Raw genomic sequence first — 22806 nt, forward strand, 5'->3', positions numbered from 1 at the left:
GTGATTGTAGATAAAAGGGGAAGCCCTTTACCATTTTTTTTGCACTAATTTTAGTTACACTTTTTAAGGTAAATACAATTACTTGAGTGTCATAAAGTGTTGCATTTGATTTGTTGACTCATTACATTAGTGACGTGTCAATTTTAAGCACTTTCAAGCAGGTACACTATGTTGATGAAAGTATGGGGCCACACTTTCTTTCTGAATTCAGGGGTTTTCAGTCCAGTTATCGCAGGTGCATAAAATTAAGCACCTAGTCATGCAGTCTGCTTTTACAAAGATTTGTGAAAGAATGAATGCTTTTAAAATCCAGTTTGAGACACAAGTGAGAAACAGAATGTTTTGATAATCCATCTGGATAATTTTGTGTTCTGACAATAAGCACTTTCTTTCCATTCTTGCTACATTTCAACAGGTGAGGGGCAATTTTTATTGGTATATATAAAGAAGAAACACACGAGGCATCATGCTATAACTATGTAATTAGAAATGGAACAGATATACTATTCATAGTGAAACACTGTTTCTTCAATATTTTCACACTGAAGTAAGCTCGCATGTTGTAAATAAGAGAACAAGAATAAAATGCCAACACACCGTTTTTTATTTGTAAGACAAATATGTCAGTTTGAAAAAAATCAGAGAGACATGATTATCATCAGAAACAGGAAGTGCTTATCGCACTAAAGAAGAAAAAAGTGATTTGGATTCATTTGCAGAGATGGTCACAGTAAGTTTAATGATGTTTTTTTTTATAGATTGGCAGCAGAGCTCACTGCAGGTGTAATCACAGGTTGTCCTGCAGCACGTCTGATGTCCTGGACCCTGACCATCACGATAGTAGTACTCGGCACACACGTGGAGGCCTCAGACAAGGTACCAGTCTTTACAGACACACCAAAGTCAAGAATAAGCTTAGTTACAAAATTCCTTAAACCACTTGAAAAGTGTTTAGGGAGTGTTTGGTACTTTGTTCATATCTCACCCGTGTAAGGCGCCATGCACTGATGACCACATCCACTGAAGCAGCACTTCTCATTATTGGGGCAGTCACTATCATTAGAGCAAAATTCGCCACACATTATGTTATCGAAGCGTCTGTGAGGACACACTCCTGGTTTCACTGAAAAGAATAAGAAAACATTAAAGAAAAACTCTCCCTCTAGATGTGATCTCATTAGATTACTAAACCCTCAAATGAATTAATGACCATGAGGGTGTTTGCAGTACCCAAACAACCAGGTCATCATGAAGAAATGTAACACAACTTTCCTGGAAATAAACCACCTCTTGCCCTCTCAAGTTCCATGCAGTCCCAAGCAAATGTATATCAAATTATTTATTTTTTCATTTTTTTCTCAGTTTGATTCATTAACCCATGTGTGACCCTCGTAAAAAAAAGGGACCAGTTTGGGTCTTAACCCACATGGGTTAAGTGTGCAAGAATACTTTGCTCATCTCTCACCTACGTATGGTGCCATGCATTTACGTCCACATCTGGTAGAGCAGCACTTCTGTTTACCGGGACAGTCACTGTCATTGGAGCAAAATTCAACACACAGTCCAACAGTCAGGTGCCTGCGAGGACACACTCCTGGCTTTGCTGATAGGAAAAATAAATTAGTACAAACAAAGAACTCCAACTAGAGAGTGCAGTAAATGTAGCCTAAATGTTATTTTTAAACTACTTATTATATTTTAAAAAGATTTAATTAAATACACAGCCTCTTAAGAAGAAATCAAACATTGTGAGACATACTGCGAACAGGAGGGATGCAGACTTCATAACCATTATAGACGCAGCATGTGTGGTCTCTAGGACAGTCATTACACCCCTTACGTGACAGAGCAAGATTAAGATGCTGTGGACATTCTGGTTTGGGAGGAGGCACTAAAGCAGAAAAGGACATAGATCAGCTGTGGCAAAGTGGTAAATGAGATAAGAGTTCTGATGCTGTGTGATTGCCAGTTTGGCTGTTTAATGAAACAAACCAAACATGCACATTTTAGTAATAAACAGTAAGCAGCAGATTATAAACTGAACATGTCTGAGGCAAAATAAACTTGTATGTTAAAATATCTTCAAGTTAATTGCAAATATGTCTTTAAACGCTTAATTAGCTCCAGCCGTCTTTTCACTCATCCTCTTTCCCTGTCGTCTCAATGACATTTCTGTCTATTGACTCAAGATTTAATCTTCTTTTTCACCCTATCTGACTTCAAATTCGTGTCTTTCTGTTTTGCTCTGATTGTCACAGTGCTGGACCGCCATCTCATACTTTTTGTCCTATGTGCGCGCGTACACAAACACACACACACACACACACACACACACACACACACACACACACACACACACACACACACACATATGTATGTATATACAACGTACATATTTAAAACTGACCTCTTGACCTCTCAAGTTTCATGAAGTTGCAAGTAAATGATTTTTTATAGTTCAATTAAAAAAGTCAGGTAGAGACATCCTTTGCAATCACTCTTTTTCTCTTCTTTCTATTGCAGATGATATAATAAACGAAATATCTTGCAGATAATTTTCACTTTGGAGTGATCTTTGCTACTTTGTTCATCTCTCAGCTCCAACAGGAGCCATGCACTCACGTCCACATCCACTGGGGCAGCACTTCTCGTTATCGGGACAGTCATAGTCATTAGAGCAAGATTCAACACACAGTCCAAGGTCCCAGCGTTTTTACAAAAAAACGGGTCCCTTTTTTCACGAGGGTCACACATGGGTTAAGTGTGCAAGAATACTTTGCTCATCTCTCACCTATGTATGGTGCTATGCAATTACGTCCACATTTGGTAGAGCAGCACTTCTCTTTACCGGGACAGTCATTGTCATTGGAGCAAAGTTTACCACACAGTCCAACAGTCAGGTGCGTGCGAGGACATTCTCCTGGCTTTGCTGATAGGAAAAATAAATTAGTACAAACAAAGAACTCCAACTAGAGAGTGCAGTAAATGTAGCCTAAATGTTATTTTTAAACTACTTATTATATTTTAAAAAGATTTAATTAAATACACAGCCTCTTAAGAAGAAATCAAACATTGTGAGACATACTGCGAACAGGAGGGATGCAGACTTCATAACCATTATAGACGCAGCATGTGTGGTCTCTAGGACAGTCATTACACCCCTTACGTGACAGAGCAAGATTAAGATGCTGTGGACATTCTGGTTTGGGAGGAGGCACTAAAGCAGAAAAGGACATAGATCAGCTGTGGTAAAGTGGTAAATGAGATAAGAGTTCTGATGCTGTGTGATTGCCAGTTTGGCTGTTTAATGAAACAAACCAAACATGCACATTTTAGTAATAAACAGTAAGCAGCAGATTATAAACTGAACATGTCTGAGGCAAAATAAACTTGCTTGTTAAAATATCTTCAAGTTAATTGCAAATATGTCTTTAAACGCTTAATTAGCTCCAGCCGTCTTTTCACTCATCCTCTTTCCCTGTCGTCTCAATGACATTTCTGTCTATTGACTCAAGATTTAAATTTCTTTTTCACCCTATCTGACTTCAAATTCGTATCTTTCTGTTTTGCTCTGATTGTCACAGTGCTGGACCTCCATCTCATACTTTTTGTCCTATGTGCGCGCGTACACACACACACACACACACACACACACGCACACATATATGTATGTATATACAACGTACATATTTAAAACTGACCTCTTGACCTCTCAAGTTTCATGAAGTTGCAAGTAAATGATTTTTTATAGTTCAATTAAAAAAGTCAGGTAGAGACATCCTTTGCAATCACTCTTTGTCTCTTCTTTCTATTGTACATGATATAATAAACGAAATATCTTGCAGATAATTTTCACTTTGGAGTGATCTTTGCTACTTTGTTCATCTCTCAGCTCCAACAGGAGCCATGCACTCACGTCCACATCCACTGGGGCAGCACTTCTCGTTATCGGGACAGTCATAGTCATTAGAGCAAGATTCAACACACAGTCCAAGGTCCCAGCATTTTTAAAAAAAACGGGTCCCTTTTTTCACGAGGGTCACACATGGGTTAAGTGTGCAAGAATACTTTGCTCATCTCTCACCTATGTATGGTGCTATGCAATTACGTCCACATTTGGTAGAGCAGCACTTCTCTTTACCGGGACAGTCATTGTCATTGGAGCAAAGTTTACCACACAGTCCAACAGTCAGGTGCGTGCGAGGACATTCTCCTGGCTTTGCTGATAGGAAAAATAAATTAGTACAAACAAAGAACTCCAACTAGAGAGTGCAGTAAATGTAGCCTAAATGTTATTTTTAAACTACTTCTTATATTTTAAAAAGATTTAATTAAATACACAGCCTCTTAAGAAGAAATCAAACATTGTGAGACATACTGCGAACAGGAGGGATGCAGACTTCATAACCATTATAGACGCAGCATGTGTGGTCTCTAGGACAGTCATTACACCCCTTACGTGACAGAGCAAGATTAAGATGCGGTGGACATTCTGGTTTGGGAGGAAGCACTAAAGCAGAAAAGGACATAGATCAGCTGTGGTAAAGTGGTAAATGAGATAAGAGTTCTGATGCTGTGTGATTGCCAGTTTGGCTGTTTAATGAAACAAACCAAACATGCACATTTTAGTAATAAACAGTAAGCAGCAGATTATAAACTGAACATGTCTGAGGCAAAATAAACTTGTATGTTAAAATATCTTCAAGTTAATTGCAAATATGTCTTTGAACGCTTAATTAGCTCCAGCCGTCTTTTCACTCATCCTCTTTCCCTGTCGTCTCAATGACATTTCTGTCTATAGACTCAAGATTTTTTCTTCTTTTTCACCCTATCTGACTTCAAATTCGTGTCTTTCTGTTTTGCTCTGATTGTCACAGTGCTGGACCTCCATCTCATACTTTTTGTCCTATGTGCGCGCGCACACACACACACACACACACACACACACACACACACACACACACACACACACATATATGTATGTATATACAACGTACATATTTAAAACTGACCTCTTGACCTCTCAAGTTTCATGAAGTTGCAAGTAAATGTTTTTTTTATAGTTCAATTAAATAAGTCAGGTAGAGACATCCTTTGCAATCACTCTTTGTCTCTTCTTTCTATTGTACATGATATAATAAACGAAATATCTTGCAGATAATTTTCACTTTGGAGTGATCTTTGCTACTTTGTTCATCTCTCACCTCCGACAGGAGCCATGCACTCACGACCACATCCATTGGGGCAGCACTTCTCTTTACCGCGACAGTCATAGTCATTGGAGCAAGATTCAACACACAGTCCAAAGTCCCAGCGTTTGCGAGGACACACTCCTGGCTTTGCTGAAAGAAATGAGAAATCAAAAGTGACCAAGAACTCCAACCAGAGTGTGCGTTAGGTTGTCCCTCTGAAAAATCTTATTGAACCCTGCAGCAAATGAATCAAAATGTCTTGAGGCCGCCGGACACTGGCACAACCAGGCACTCTGACCACCACCAGTAGGCAACAGGTGAAGTGTCTTGCCCAAGTACACAACAATCAAGACTGTCTGAGCTGGGGCTTGAACCGGCAACCATCAGATCACAGGACAAACTGCCAACTCTTGAGCCACAGTAGCCCGAGGCAGTGAGGCAAAAAAGGATATGGATCAGCTGTGGTAAATCAGGTGACAGCTGAGGTGACAAACATGCACATTTCAGAAAGAAACAATACTCAAAAGAAACTCACTTATTAAAACGTCAGGTTTAGGTTTCACCTTAGAAAAAGCCGTGCCAAAGTGCACCAATGCACAAAGTGCTGCAATCAATATACAAACTGTAGACGAGCTTTTGTCCATGTTCACCTCTTTTTTTTAAAAAAAAAAAAGACTGTCCGCAACCACTGACTGAGCAGCCAGTTAAAGGATGATGGATCACTGTGCTTGTGGTCTTATATTCTGTCTGATAAGGTTTCATATCACACACATTTAGTTTTTTTATGTTCCTTGTTGCTCAAATGATGATACAAATTTTGTGTTTACATCTTAGTCAAACCACTAGGCAGTTTTCATTATCTTTATTATCCAGCATGACAACAACCACATAGTCATGGAGAAATTAACACCACTTTATCCCACTGTTAACTTTATTTTTATACTGCTGAACCTTGTTGGTAACCAAGATTTTTAAAAGTTCTTAGAAAGAGAACTGGACAACACAATCACAATATCTTTTGTTTCTTTATGTGCTTTGTATCCTTTTTTTTTTTTTTTTTTTTTTTCTGTTCCTGTGGTTCAGATAGGACCAGAATGTGCCTTTAGATAAGGAGGAGTCAACTCACTCTGACATTCATATAACAAAATTATCCTTAGCTGTAAAGTGTTCTTTATCGTCTTTTTATTGTTGTTTTTTCTCCTTGTTCTTCCTCAGGGTTGTATAGATATCCCTCGTTTTTGTTCACCTCTTACTAGAATTCCATTCAGTCTCTAATAGTCTAAGTGATTTTGCTGTTTTTTTAGGATAACAAATTAATGCACTATATTTGATCACATTACCATCAATGCGTTTTAAGGTTTTTTTTTCTTTCATTTCTTGCACAAACATTTCTTCTTCTATCTGTTGTTGATGATTCGTCTGTTTCTATGAGACATCAGAAACATCACTGCGTGAGGTCCATTCACCATGAGAGACGTGATAGGGACAAATTAGTGAGATAATATGAGTCTGCACAACTGTATTTTCCTTCTGCATGAGCATGAGGTGATACACAGTTTAGTCTGTATTAGATTTCAGATCACTCTGCTGGGAGACTGGACGGCCAGACTATCTGATTCGGTCCCCTGATTGTGATAAAGTGGTGCCAGCACACATAATCTACTGTACTCTGTCAGGATGTACAGTACCAGCCCAAAACACTATATGTTTGTACTACATGTAAGGTTTGAGTGTTTAAGCAGTTCTTTTATGGCATAAGAAATAGTCCAAAGTGATCAAAAGTGGGGAAACATTCCTAACAAAAACAAGTAAATGTACTTATGATGAGACAAATGAACACTTATAAATAATACTTTAAGTAATGTGGTGTTCACTAGTATAAAAGGCAGAGGTCAGGTCCATCGTCAGAAAAGCAGAACACTGTCTCTCATAACTTCACTGAGAAGAGCTGTTTCACTGAAATGAGCTCAATGACACAACAGACATTTTCACAAACGCTGTATTTGTGTAAAACAGCTGTACGCTGCACAGCTGTAACCTTTTCTAAAGTCTTAAAAGTAAATGGTAATGTTTAAGGTTAGCTAAATGGTTTTTTGTTTGTTTGTTTGTTTTTTAAGTGGGTGGATATATAAGATTCTTAAAACAAGCAGATTCTAGTGGATCCTTGATTATATTGAGCACACAGAGTCAGATAGACTGAAACACATTTTTGAGCAAAGGTGCAGGTCAAATTTTGAGAGAACAGAAGGATGCTTTCATCCAGTCAGCTAACACTGACAACTCAGGTAACCAAACAGGTAAAAAGCTGGAGTACAACAACGATAAACAAACAACAAGAAGGCTTTTACAGCCTAATTTGAAAGAATTGATACAGCTGGTTAAGAAGGAGTACATAATGTAAGGTTGCTGAATGATACCTCAGGATTACCTCTGCTCTTTGAAGCCAGGTTTGAAAAAATAGGCGTCCCTCACATGTATTACTGAAACGTTGAAAAAAACTGTCATGGTTCTGGGTCAGTTCTGACCCAGCATTTTGAGTTCTCATGTTTTGGTTTGATTTTGTATTTTTGGTTATTGTCTTGATCTATTGTCAGGTGATGATGATGATATTTAGTATGTTCCAGCTTATTCTGGGTTAGGTTTAATTCTGCCCATGTAAAGTCCATGTTTCTTAGTCTGCGTCTTTGTTTATTGGTTCCTGTTTTATTTTGAAAGATTATGTCCTATGTCAGTGTCTCCAGCTTCGCTCCCCCTGTCTCGTTAGCCCTAACCTCTCCCAGCTGTGTCTCTCTCCTGTTTCCCATTCCCTGATTACTCCCCTGTGTATATTAGCCCTGTGTTTGCCTTTGCTGAGTGTCGTGTTGTACTCTCAGATTGTGCCTGTGTGTTTCTGTTCTCAGTATTCATTGTTCAGTTCGTGTTTTGTTTTCTGCCAGCAAGAAAGCTCGGGTTTTTTAGTTGTATTCAGTAGTGATGGCCAAATGAAGCTTTCCGAAGCACTGAAGCTTGTATTGAAAAACGGTTCATTACTCGAAGCTTTTCAACACAGTCCTCTCCGGTGACATCTGGTGGCGAAAATTTTAAAGAGCAGCTTGAATCTGCAGAATAAAACGGACTGCTCAATTATCACTGCTCACTCAAGAGTGGAGTTCTCTCTGATATTGGGCCACCGTTCCGTTGCTTTGAACATGTAATTGGTTTTGTTTTCTCGATTGGGGGGCTGAAAAAAAATGTAATGCGTATTTGCGTAATACATTTTGATCAATAAACTTTCCCTATTTAAACATGCACTATGGTGTGGCCTTCCTTTGCTCATAAGTCCTTGATGTTGGTAAATACAATAAGTGAGCAATATATATAATATACATATGAGAATGCACAGCACATTATGGAGTATGCCCCTGCTGTGATGTCCTGCCTCCATCTACTTGTCATTTAATCACTGGACAGCTGGACAGGTTCATACAAAATATTAGATTAGACCAATTGTCCTATACATATTTTTGACCTAGGGGTGGGATTGATTGTGAACTGGAAAGGGAAAATGCTTAGGGGGCTGAGTACGGCTGCATCGTTACTGATTTGTAGAATCATTTTGATTCGATACAGGATCCGATTCAATTTGATTGGAATCTGGAAAGTTTTGCCTCAGTCAGAAATATTACAATTCTGGTCATTTATCAGTATATATCCATAATTTCGTATCTATTAAAAGAAAGCTGACACATGTGAGACTTAATTAGAGATGTAAACAGAGAGTTATGAAACCTGCAGCTGCAGAAGCCAGCGAAGAAAAAAGAGGCAAACACAGCGCGGACCCGACAACACACCAAAATCTGATTCTGACGCGTCGGGTCCGCGCTCTGTGTTCACGTTTGTATGCAGAATCCGTAAACCTGCTCCCAGTTACTGTTTTAGCTGTAGGGGAGACCGGGGATAGTTGTAACGCGGGTCAGTTGTAACACTTCCAATTTCTCCAATCAGGGCTAAGTTTCAAATGATGTGACTCATCCTGTGCATGCCCAACTCAGTTCTGCTATCACATGTGAAAAATCAGCACATTTTGTCAAACACAGACAATTTAACATGAAAAAAAGTAATTTGTATGCCAAAAAGTAAGTTTTTCTACTTTATTTCAATTTCTAATAGCATTATCTGCTTTGCAGTTAAACTCATCAAACTTAAATTATGTTATTTGTATGTCTATGGGGATATATTCTGTGTAGGTCTTTAGTGCTAATGTTTTAGCCGTTGGCTGTAATGTTAGTTAGTTCATGGCTATAGGAGTCTGGGTCAGTTGTAACAGCAACAGTCTGGGTTAGTTGTAACAATAATGCAGATGTTACAACTAACCACACTATTACTTTAACTTATATTAAACAAGTTGGAGATATGACATCAGCAGAGAGAGGTTCACTGGTCGCTTTTGTATATGCGGTTAATGCCATTGGCAACACAATTACTTCACTGTTTGTGTTCCCACACATACATTATGCAGACCACTGTGTCAGAGATGGACCAGTAGGAAGTATCGGTAGTGGAAATAAATCAGGATGGATGCAAGAAACAGATTTCCTCATCTTTCTGAAGCACTTTGCAAACCACACCAAGGTAAGCCATGATAAAAAGTAATGGAATTGCGATGCTGGTGAACAACTACATTTTTTCAGCTTCATTGTTATGTTCAAAATTGGTGCAAGAGTTGTAGGTTATAATGCCCACTGAGCCAATGAGGCCAAACTCAAGGAAGACCAACCAAAATTAATGAAATATTCAGTTGCAGAAAATTCCATAATTTGTCTTTTTGGGGGGGTTGGAATATGTTCAAAAGCTAGATTTCTGCATTCTGTCACACACACACACAGCTACATAAATGGCTCTAAGTGCATTCATGTGTTGAATAAACAAAGATTACATGTTAATGTTTTGTTAGTACCCTTATTTCATTGTGTTACATTTCACCCCAGGATATGTTATAACTAACCCAGACTAGGGGGTTAATTGTAACATTTCACTCTTTGTGTTTGAGGCCATACCATGCAATGGGTAATTGTGCTGCAGAGAAAATAGCTGCACTATTTAATAGCCGAGACATGTAAATACTTTGCATTACATTTTGAATCCACTACCTTAAACGAGCTCCAATTTACAGACAGAAATGTCAAAAATGTTACAACTATCCCCGGTCTCCCCTATGGTGTTTGACGACATGTTGTGAGGTTTAACCTGAGATGCTGGCGTTTCAGGCATAATAACGTTAATTTACAAATCGACACAGGATTTTAATGAATCAATATCACTTTATTCAATTTAGCATGGATTGGAATCAGAAAGGCAATGATCAAAACCCACCCCTAATCAAGAGCTTGCAAAGTAAAAACATGATCTATGTCAGGTAGCCCTTTTGTTATTTACATTTAAAAAGAGGATTAGTGTTACTGTGCGCTGGCTGAGTCTGTTTCTTTTCTTAGAAATAGTTTCTCCTGCCCTGGAGAAAATCCACTTGCATGGAACAGAAGAGGCTGTGGAGTGCAGGAACTACACTGTAAGTTGGTAGATATGCAGGTATTCCTGGGTCCTGCAGACTATCACCTAAAAACAATAAACAAAATGATTTTCTAAACTGTAGCAATGTAATGTACGTATAGTGTCAAATACATTTTTGTAGTCTTCATTAGCTTTAATTCACATGGAAGTGTTCCTAAAGTCATATGCTGTAATGATATTTACATTATGAAAACATGATTTTGGACATTTCAAGTTTTTCACTTCGGCAGATAAAATGAATTGAGCAAAATCAACTCAAAATATTCCCACACGCCAGAACGTCCTCTCTTCCTCGCTGGCTCCATATCTGTCAGTGGAATGATCACCTCTTCGCTATCTGTCACCATCAACACACTCCACGAATCCCGAGGATGATTCACTTCCTTATATCCGTTTGAATCAGGTACCGAAGCAGTTACGTGCGTAATGAAGCTTCGGACGTCACTGGTCACGTGACTTTTGCCAAACGAAGCAAGCCTCGACACAGTGCTTCTGAACCAGTGTGTTGTTTTTTTCGACACACGCTCCGGAGCGTCAGCTTCAAGCAGGCCATCACTACTTTAAAGGATGGAGATGGATGTGTAAACGAGTTGATCTCCACGAGAGATCGACTTTTCAAAGAACACTTTAAACAGCGAGTACTGGCATTTATCCAGGGATGGAAGTTTAAAAACGGGCGCAAACGTTGACTTAAAAGGAAAGACTGATAACAAACTGTTATTAGTCAGGGAGGACAATACAACACAGCGCAGTAAAAAGCATCCTTAATCCTCACCTTAAAAAGCATAAGAAACTGTTACTAACAGTTATCTTTACAATTTATTGCACTATGTGTTTACATGTTGGATGATTTTGGCCAAAATGCATTAGAAATTGACTATATTTTTAAATTCTTAAGATCAAAGGACCAAGTAGCAAGGTATATATATATATATTTTTTTTTTTTATCATTTCTTAAAACTTATGTTCTTTAGCGACTGTACATTTTTTTAACTAATGCTTTTGATAAAAATTAATGCTTTAAGCTGATAACCTGTATTTGAGAAAAGGAACAGTCTTCTGTGGTGAAACAATTTAAGACAGGTCTACCAAGCAATCGGTTTTGTTCACCATAAACGATGAAAAAATCATTCAAGAATGCATTATGAGAGGCATTATATTAAGATGAGAAACAGAGTCAAATATTTACATCCAGTTTCAGTAAGGAGTTCTCATAAACATTACACACACAGGCAGTCCAGGAGAGCACAGGCTTGAGCCCTAATGAGCTTGTGTTCAGACATAGTGCGCATGGACCCTTGGCTGCATTAAAGGATAATGGGGTTGATTCAGAACCACTTAAAAACTTGGCTGTCATTGTGAATGGGTTTAGACTCTAATTGTTTGTAGCTGGTTTTATGGCAAAAGGCACAGACTGGAATGAAGAGTGTGAATGATTGTGGCACAAAACATCGTCAGTTTAATCCTGGGGATCAAGTTGTGGTGCCGTCTCCAATTGTGGGATGTCCAATTCAGGCCTGATATACAGACCTTCATATGGTCAGAGAAGCTTTCTGATCTGAACTATTTAGTTTCAACATCAAAATGGACAAAGTCAGTTCAGCTTTGTCTTATTAACAAACTCCAACTGTATCATATAAGTGACATCCACATCTGCTCAGTTGTTCCTTCAGCCCCTGGCACTTCACTATTTTCCTGTGCTCCTTCTTTCTTTCTTTTTTTTATTTTTAAATTCATCTGTAGTCCTTACCATCTCATGACCAGAGTTGGCAAAAGTACAGATATTCTGTACTTAAGTAGAATTACAGATGCTATTGTTAAAAAAAAACCTACTCTAGTAAAAGTTGAAGTACTGATTAAGCTTCTTCACTCAAGTAAAAGTGAGAAAGTACCAGCTGTCAAATGGACATGCCACATCTCCTGGTGATTAATACATGAAGAGAATTGCCTTTCATGCATTATTGTTCAGGCTCAAATTGGTTTGTTGGACAAAGTCAGTTCAGCTTTGTCTTATAAACAAACTCAAACTGTATCATATAAGTGACCAAAATTCTAGTCAGAGTGTTAAGGACATTGTGCACCCCGTTTTGTCTGTTTCTTAGTGGTTAAAGTATACCTGTTTGTTTGGTGATGTACCATTTTGCACTGACTGGATTGAACATGATATTGATGTTGGAGATGTACAGCCAGTTAAGAAGTGATTCTATCGCAGGTCACTGGAAAAGCTTAAACATATGGGTGCTGAAGTTTCTTTTATGCTCTGAAATGACATTGCTTTTCCATCTATCCTGGTGCCAAAGCCAGATAAAACATTTTGTATAGATTTAAAAGTCAATTCTGTAACAAACTCTTTTCTGTTCCCACGAATGGATGACTGTATTGACCAGGTTGGATCGGCCACATTTTCAAGTAAATTTGATTTGCTTAAAGGTTATTGGCAGGTGCCATTGTAGGCACGGGAACAGGAAATATCACCTTTCACTACCCCTTTTGTTCCTTATTCTCATAAAGTCATACCATTTGGTTTAAGAAATGCTCTGGCAGCATTTCAGTGATTAATGAATAAAGCTGTAACCGGCTTAGAGGGTCACTGACAAGTAGGATGCTCATCTTCATCACATGCAAGCATTGTTTGATCAACTGGCTGATGCCAAGCTTACTATTAACTTGGCTAAATGTGAGTTTGCTAAGGTGATGGTGATCTATCTTGGCCGTGTGGTGTGACAAGGGCTTGTGGCCAATGTGACAGCAAAGGTTGCAGCAATTGAGGAGCATCTTCCTTCAACAACAAAGAAGGAACTCCAAAGAGTTTGGAGTTTGGAGAGTTATTATAGAGGTTTGTTTTACTTTATTGATTTATTGATTTATATAGCACTCTCCACAATAATATAAAACAGATGAACATAAAACAGTACAGTCAAACTTACAGCAAAAATCTAATTAAAAGCTAGTCTAAATAAATTATTCTTAAGATGATGTTTAAAAGAATAAATACAATCCAGGCAACGTAAAGATGGAGGGAGAGAATTCCACAACCCAGGGGCCACCGCTCTAAAAGATCTATCACCTCTGGTTTTAAAACATGTTCGGGGGACTACCAACAGCCTTTGATTAGATGATCTCAGGCTGCAAGAGGGAGTGTGAGGCTCTAAAAGATCCTAAATGTAAACAGGAGCGTCACAATTCAAAACTTGTGAAGCTTCAAAACTTAAAAGTCAGTGAAGCCTGTGAACTTCAAGTTTAGTTGATTTCCAAAGGCGTTCTGCTTTCCTAAAGAGTCAAAGTAAAAACCTTTCCACTGTTGTTTTCCCACTGACTGAGTTGTTGAAGTGTGCGTCCTGCATGACACATTGCCGCAGATCTCAAAATGGTGGTGCGCGCCTAACAGTTTTATTACCAGCTCTCTCACTCTAGTCTAAACAACAGTGTCTCAGTAACTTTCCACTAGAAGATGGTCCCCTGTTAACTACTTTTTCCCAGGCAAGCGTAGGCGAGAGTCTACAGCATTCTACGCCCCAAGGACATGTAGTCTAATGCCTTTATTTCAGGGCCGTGTCCACTTAATACTACACTATATGGTTATATGGCATTTTAGTTCATATAAAGCATAGAATTAAGGCACTTGAAATAATTTCATCTCAACAATGTCAGCTAGCGTTTGACAATGTAAAGCCTTTGTTGTGCTTCCCTCCTGTTTTAGCAGCTCCATATTTTGATAGTGCATTTACAATCCTGGTGGATGCCAACCAAGTGAGCACGGGGGCAGTCTTGCTACCGTTTGTGACAATGTGTCATCAATTTTCTAAATAAATAGCCCCCAAAAGTTGGTTTTATTCATCTAGACAGAATGAACAGTATCATTCTCAGTCGGAGAAATGTTTCGTCATTCAACCAATTGACTTCTTGACTTCGAGTGACTGAAATGAGAAACTTTCAGTCACTATGTAAATATACTGTTTACAAGTAGATTTGCTTCTCCCACTGAAAACGTTACGTCCAGATGAACAAAATCAAATTTTGGGGATTTCTTTACCTGGATAATTGAGCATGTAACAAGACTCATTTCTAAAGGTGTTATTGACATGAAATTCTCGCCCGATGTCGTCAACAACCCATCCAATTCACACATGCAAAGACATCAACCCATATATGTCCATAAATTACATGTAATAATGAGAAATGACACAGGGGAGCATCCTTGCTGGAAATGTATTTAATACTTCATGCAAAAGCCTTTCTTGGTGATGACAGCTTCAAGACGCCTCCTGTGTGGAGAAACTAGTCACATGCATTGCTCAGGTGGGATTTTAGGCAAATCGTCTACTGATAGATGACAGCAGATTTTCTTAAAATCAAGAATGTGTCATTACATTTTTCTATTCATCCTTCCTTTAGTTATAGGAAGCATGAAAAACAGCCCCACACTAGGATGTTCCCAACTCCAAACTTCATTGTTTGGGGTGAAACGCAGTGCTTTTTGAACTCCATGGTGTGTATTATGGTCTACAGAAATTTCTGTTTTGGGCTCATCTTACCACAGAATATTCTTCTTCCAATATTTCACAGGCTTGTCTAAAATGTTTTTCAGTAGACATTAAACATTCTTCAGCATGCTTTTGCTTCAGCAATGGAGTCTGGTGTGGCGAGTGTGCATACAGGGCATGGCCTGAATGCATGACCTATTGTCCTCACCGCCAGGTGGAGAACACGTTTCAGTGTTTCTATCAGACTTTTATCTTATTTTTGGTTCTGTTTTTTTTTTTTTGTATCTGTGTGTGCTTTTTAGCCCTTTACCAAAAATTTATTTTGCACTGATTTTAGTTACATTTTGAATGTTAAATACAAATATTTAAGCATCATAAACGTTTGCATTTGATCTGTTGAACCTCACAGACTTTTGAAATCAGAGACCTATTACAAATGTGTAGCAAATCAACAGGTGAGGGGCAATTTATATTGTTTTACATAAAGAAACAACACACAATGCATCATTCTATAACTCTTTTATTAGAAGTGGAACAGATATACTACTCATTGTGAAACACTGTTTCTTGAATACAGTGTTTTTACATTAAGGTAAGATTGCATGATGTAAATAAGAAAACAAGAAAATAATGCAAACAGACCGCTTTTTCTTTGTAAGAAAAATATGTAAGAGAGACATGATTATCATCAGAAACAGAAAGTCTTAATAACGTTAACGAAAGAAAAAAGTGATTTCTAATCAGCAGAGCTCACTGCAGGTGTGGTCACAGCACTTCTGATGTCCTGGACCCTGACCATCATGATAGTACTACTTGGCACACATGTGGAGGCCTCAAGTGACCACCGCTCGGGGGACTTTACAGATACACCAAAATAGAGAATATGATTTGTTACAAAATGCCTTTAACCACTTAAAAAGTGTTCAGGGAGTGTTAGCTACTTATCATTGTTCATATCTCACCCATGTAAGGCTCTATGCAATGACGACCACATTCACTGAAGCAGCACTTCTCATTATCGGGGCAGTCAGTGTCATTAGAGCAAGATTCAGCACACCTTCTGTCATCCAACAGTCTGAGAGGACACACTCCCGGCTTCATTGAAAAAAATAAGAAAACATTAAAGACAAAGAACTTTAACCAGAGAGTGTTACACTTTCCCTCTGCAAAATATCCCATGAGGCTATTAAACCCCAGCAGTGATGGGAATAACAGCGTTACAAGTAACGGTGTTACTAACGGCGTTACTTTTTTTAGTAACGAGTAATCTAACTAATTACTATTCCTATCGTTACAACGCCGTTACAGTTACTAACAAGAAAACGCGGTCCGTTACTATTTTTCAACAAGCAGACGGTTGAAGCTGTGTTCAGCTTACCGCATTTTATATCAATTGCACGGAAGTAGCTGACTGCGTAAGTAATCTGGACGCTACAGCTTTAAGCAGCTGCGCGCGCTCCCGCGGACGGTAATCACGATCACTGTCTAGCACAACACCTGGAGCTAAGGGGGCAAAACAATTGCATGAGTGCTGCTGTTTGACTGAGGAAGAATAAAGTAGTCGTGGTGAGCCAATCACACGACCACTTAAAGACAAAGCAACAAGGTGATATATACCAGTTTTTAAATTGTGTTGATGGGCCACGTAAAACCAGAGTCATGATAAACAATATATAGGCGGCGTTTTTTCCTCAATAGTTTCGTCACGTTTACTGTTTAAGGCACAGGTGTCGAACTCCAGGCCTCGGGGGCCGGTGTCCTGCAGGTTTTAGATGTGTCCTTGATCCAACACAGCTGATTTAAATGGCTAAATGACCTCCTCAACATGTCTTGCAGTTCTCCAGAGGCCTGGTAATGAACTCAGGTGTGATGACCCAGGGTGAGATCTAAAACCTGCAGGACACCGGCCCTCGAAGCCTGGAGTTCGACACCCCTGGTCTAAGGGCAGCGCTAGCAAGCACTCTCTGCTTATGAGCAAAAAAACAAACAAAAAAAAAAACGGGAAGTTTTAGGAGTGACGGAGAGAGAGAGAGAGCAGAAAAGGAGAGAGAGCGAGTTTTGAGATGTGAGACATTTGTGACGTTTAGCGTGTTTGGAGTGTGTAATTAATGTGTTGTCTTGTGTAGTTAGTGTGTAGTGTTGTAGATAGTTTTGTGTTGTGTGTCAGAACAATGAAGCGACTGCTGTCCCCAGGTAGAGAACAGGAGTGATACACCTGCTGCTGTCAGGCCTGCAGGTATCAGGCTGTGATGTTCTCCTTTATAGTGGACAGAAATTATTTTTTTGGGGTGGCACAAATAATTTGTGTGGCATCTTATTGAATGCAGAACAGCTGATTGTTCTGTAAATAGTTTGAAATGGTTATTTGAAAAATCAAGGTAAAAGGTAAATGGATGCAAATAACTTTGTTGTTTGCAAAACTTGTGCATAGGATTTTAAAACTGACAATTTATATTTGCATTTAAAGTTATGAGATATGATTCATGTTTGTGGTTGTTACAGTAAAAAATATAACTTTTTCTACTCTGATTTTATGTTTTTGTCTGATTTTAGATCAGTTGTGCTAATACAGTATGTCAAAATAAAAACATAACTGTAAATTCAGACACGTAAGGTTGTGCTAAAAAGAATAATACCAAAGAAGGCAAAGTAAATAGTTTTTAAAGGTAAAATGTCGAGGTAAAATCAAAAGTAGTTAAAAATGGCCAATTATACCCTGGACCCCAGAGGGTTAAACGTTTTTTTTAAAGTAACGCAATAGTTACTTTTCAAGTAATTAATTACTTTTAGAATATTGTAACTCAGTTACTAACTCAGTTACTTTTTTGAAGAAGTAACTAGTAACTATAATTAATTACTTTTTAAAGTAACTTGCCCAACACTGAACCCCAGTGACCACGTGGTTGTTTGCAGCATCCAAACAACCACATGGTCATAAAGAAGAACCACTTTTCACAACATGATCCACAACTCATCATCTTTTATCTTCTCTTTTTTTCTTAAAAATTTCTTAAAATAAAAATACTGTAACTAAGTTACTGCTGTAACTTTTGAATTTCCCCAGTGTGGGATTAAATAAAGTGTATGTCGAGCTGTTTTATATGATGTGATACAAAAGATATGCTGTAAACAGTCACTTTGTTCATTTCTCACCTATGTAAGGTGCCATGCATTCATGTCCACATCCATTGGAGCAGCACTTCTTTTTATCAGTGCAGTCGCTGTCTTTAGAGCAAGATTCTACACATGGTCCAAAGGTTGGGGGATGCCTGAGAGGACATACTCCTGGCTTCACTGAAAGGAAAACGAAGTCAGTATAAAGATATTTGGAAATATGGACTTGAAGCTGTAAAGCCAGAAAGAAGTGTGATCAGCTGTAGGAAATGAGGTATGAAGTCTGTGATTTGTGATTAAAAAATGAACCAAAATCTTAGCTAAGAGTGTGTGACAAATATGAAACATTTTATTGTCTTTTTAAGACGATGTGTACTCAGCACTGTCGTCTGATTCAATAATCATTTCTACCCTACGACTCATTATTTAACTTTTTTTTTCACCCTAGTGATCTTTAGTTCAAGTTCTTAGCTCTCTGTTTTGCCCTGATTCTGTTTCCCAGTGGGAAGCTACTGTACCTCATACTGGTGATGAGGTACCATCATGATTAAACTGTAGTTTTAAGTCAAATTTACAATTTATTCTTTATATACATGATACAGATGATATAATAAACAGATATCCTGTAGGTCATTTTCACTTTGGGGTGGTCTTTGCTGCTTTGTTGTTTTTTCACCTATATCTGGAACCATGCACTCATGTCCACATCCGTTGGAGCAGCACTTCTCACTATCGTGGCAGTCACTGTCTGTCGAGCAAGACTCAACACATGGTCCAAGGGCTCCGGGAAGCCTGTGAGGACACAATCCTGGCTTCACTGAAAGGAAAACAAAGTCAGTCAGGAAATATGGACTTGATGCTGTAAAGTGAGAAAGAAGTGTGATCAGCTGTAGGAAATGAGGTGTGAAGTCTGTGATTTGTGGTTGCCAAATTGGTTGCTGAACAGAAAACAAATGAGAAAAAACCTACATATTTAGATATAATACAAAGCTACTTTGTTCATTTCTCACCTATGACTGGAGCCATGCACTCATGTCCACATCCGTTGGAGCAGCACTTCTCATTATCGTGGCAGTCACTGTCTTTAGAGCAAGATTCAGTACAATCTGCATGTATGTAGTACCTGACAGGACACACTCCTGGCTTTGCTATTTAAAAAAAAACAAGAACATCCATTTAGACAAGGAGCTCTCGAAAATGCAAATGTGGCTTTTATTAGAAGAAACTTAATTTTTGTACTACTTCGAGTGCTTTTATTTAATGAGATTGTTCACACACACTCTTAAGAAGACATTAAACATTGTAACACGTACTGAAAACAGGAGGGACACAGACTTTTCCGCCATCATAGTTACAGCATATGTGGTCTCAACAATAGTTGTCATTCCCATACATTACAGAGCAAGATTAAGGTGCCATGGGCATTCTCCTGATTTTAGAAACAATCAATAAGTAGACAGATTGTAAACTCAATACAAATCAAGACAAAGGAAACTCACCTGTCGAAATGCCACCTCTCCTCAAAGCATGTGCGTGAAAAACAGTGCCAAAGTGCGGAAATGCACAAAGTGCTACAATCAACACATAAACTGTAGACGACAGTTTGTCCATGTTCACCTCTTGCTCCAAAGATTGTGCACAACCACTGACTGAACAGGCCAGTTAAAGGATGCCAGATCCTTGTGTGTTTAGAGTTTTATTCTCTCTAATAAGGTGTCATATCAGGCACATTTAAGGTTGATTTTTTTGTTCTTTTTGCTCACATGATGATATGAATCTTGTGTTTACATATTAGTAATGCAACAAGACAGACTTCAGTATCTTCTTTATCCAGCATGACGACAACCACATGGTCATAAAGAAGATTAACACCGCTTCAATGTTAACTTTTTTTCATAGCAATAGACCTTGTTGGCACCCAAGGTTTATCGTTTCTTAGAAATAACATATTTTTGCTTGTACTCTGAAATCTAATTGTTAATCTCTTGTTCAGTACTTTATGTCCTTGTTAATGTTTTTAAAATCATTTGTTATTTGTTGTTTTGTTTTTTTTTAGTCTTATTTTTATCGCTAGGATTTTTTTTTTTTTTATCCCTCTAGGTTTTATAGGTATCCCTTGGGTCTGTTCACCTCTTACTAGAACTTCATTCTCTCTCAACTAATCTATACAAGTGAGATTACTATTTTTTAGATAACAAATGAATACACTAAGATTAATCCAGTCCACATACATGCATTTTAAATATTTTCTTCCCTTTCATATCTTGTTGGTTCAGCATTTCGATTACAGCTCCAAACAGGCTTGTTGCACACTGCTCACTTTTTCTTCTTCTATCTGTTGTAGATTATTCTTCTGTCTCTATGAAACATCAAAAACATCACTATATGATATCATACCCATGAACCATGATAGTAGTGATAGGGACAAATTAATGAGATAATATCAGTCTGCACAATTGTATTTTATTTCTGCATGAGCTGACACAGTCTGTGTTAGACTTCTGATCACTCTGCTGTGAGACTGGACTGCCAGACTATCTGATTCGGTCCCCTGATTTTGATAAAGTGGTGCCAGCACACATAATCTACTGTACTGTGTCATGATGTACAGTACCACCCCGAAAACATAAAGAATGCTTAAACAAAACATGTCTAAGCATTTTTTTTATGCAGTAAAATGTAGCCCAAAGTAATTGAAAGTTAAGAAATGTTTCCTACAAAAACAAATAAAAGTAATCATCATAAGATAGATCATTGCAGTATATTAGTATGTTTAAATAATAATACAATTTCATTTAATATAGCACATTTCAAGATAAATATCATAGAGTCAAGTCAACTTTATTTGTATAGCACATTTGAAAGATATCAAATGTCAGCCAAAGTTCTGAAAAGAAGAACAAAGTAGTTAAAATAAAATAAAAGATTAAAATGAATTATCTCAAAACATTACCAAAGGTCCATATACACGCACACATACCTATATACAAATGCCTATAGAAACATATATAGCATATACATGTGCAGTATCTCAGCTGTCCTGGACAGAGATCTGGCTCAGGGGGTTGGGAAGCGTATCTGTAACCAGAAGGTCGCCAGTTCGATCCCTGGGCTCTCTGTCCTGGTCGTTGTGTCCTTGGGCAAGACACTTTTACCCTACAGCCTACTGGTGTTGGCCAGAGGGGCTGATGGCGCGATATGGCAGCCACGCTTCTGTCAGTCTTCCCCAGGGCAGCTGTGGCTACAACCGTAGCTTGCCTTCACCAGTGAGTGAATGAATAGTGGCATTGTAAAGCGCTTTGAGTGCCTTGAAAAGCGCTATATAAATCCAATCCATTATTAATATTATTTCTGCAAGCACTCAACTTTTCAGCAAGAATACATTAAACAGCAAGTACTGGCAATTATCCAGGGAGAGGAGTTCAAAACAGCAGCTTACCTGGCTATAACAAGACACACTTTTTGTTAAAAAAATATTTTGTAAAACAAAAAAACACATTTTGTTGAGACATCAACATTATCTTGAGGGAGGAGTGCAAGCCACAGCAGAGCATCAGCAGCAACAAGATGGATAGGTCAGAAGGATACTAAGAAGATGGGACTGGAATTGTCTGTGGAACCAGTGTTGGAACCCTGTAGAAGGCCTTTCCCAGTGAGACAGAACCAGTGAAAAGTGTGATTTCTGTGATGGTTGGTGCTAGAGCATCTGTTTCAAGACTGTTACACCTGTGCATATAGTATATAAGTGGGGCTTCTTGTTTGTCTTTTATTGCTTTTTAAATTCCCTGGGCCTGTTTTATTGTAAATAAGTTATTGCTGCTCATGTGTTTTGTACTCCTTGGCTACCTTTTATTTTAGCTCCTCTCCAGCAGATGGAAAAGGACCTCTCTCTTTCTTCTCCTTTTCCCTCTTCATTACATTTAGTCCACATCAGCATAGGTGAGCGCGAACAAGAAGAGTAGAGATTGTATTATATGTACGGCTTGGTAAAATAGTCTGAATATTGCCCATTTAATTTTCCCAAATGGCCACATGAGAAACTCAGACTGTTTTGGAGAACTGCACCAAATGTTTTTTTGTTTGTTTTTTTCTGATGCATGTTTTGGTGTATATTCTGAATAACACATCTGCCTGTCTGACAGCCAACCATGAGCACACATTTCTGTATTGGATGGAATTCACTAAAGGCCATTCTGGAAAATAAATAAATAAATAAATAAAATGAAGGGGTTGTCTTATATAGTTTAATTTCATCAAAAAATATATGTCTCATGTAGCTTTTGCATGTACAGTGTGGCTCACACACAACCCTCAGCCAAACAGTCATCAAAAGAACTTCTTAGGCTTTATACCATTTAGTCAAGCAAAATTAGCATATCATATATTCAGCAAGAAGGCTATCATACAGCCACCTCACAGCAACCTGTTTTAACAAGCTTGATTTGGGAGCCACTGGTAGAATGAGATAT

General features: G+C 38.3%; 1 protein-coding gene across 4 annotated transcripts; it reads right to left on the bottom strand.

Moving 5' to 3' along the window:
- Window positions 1–576: 576 nt before the first annotated feature.
- Window positions 577–5899, bottom strand: LOC120743865 (WAP four-disulfide core domain protein 3-like). Of its 4 annotated transcripts, XM_040047820.1 has the most exons (10): window positions 5728–5898; window positions 5205–5342; window positions 4379–4510; window positions 4085–4222; window positions 3086–3217; window positions 2792–2929; window positions 1760–1891; window positions 1466–1603; window positions 986–1123; window positions 578–884 (listed from the first exon to the last, which is right to left on the bottom strand). In XM_040047820.1, the coding sequence occupies exons 1-10, from the start codon at window positions 5834–5836 to the stop codon at window positions 868–870; spliced, it is 1212 nt and encodes a 403-aa protein (XP_039903754.1). In that variant the 5' UTR covers window positions 5837–5898; the 3' UTR covers window positions 578–867. The 4 variants fall into 4 exon arrangements, with proteins under 4 accessions (XP_039903757.1, XP_039903754.1, XP_039903755.1 ...); XM_040047821.1 differs by lacking the exon at window positions 1760–1891 and having other exon boundaries at window positions 5728–5899; XM_040047823.1 differs by lacking the exons at window positions 1466–1603; window positions 1760–1891 and having other exon boundaries at window positions 577–884; window positions 5728–5899.
- Between the last annotated feature and the right edge of the window lie 16907 nt (window positions 5900–22806).

The sequence above is a fragment of the Simochromis diagramma genome, unplaced genomic scaffold (assembly GCF_900408965.1).
Source record: "Simochromis diagramma unplaced genomic scaffold, fSimDia1.1 OVJJ01000387.1, whole genome shotgun sequence".
NCBI lineage: Eukaryota > Metazoa > Chordata > Actinopteri > Cichliformes > Cichlidae > Simochromis > Simochromis diagramma.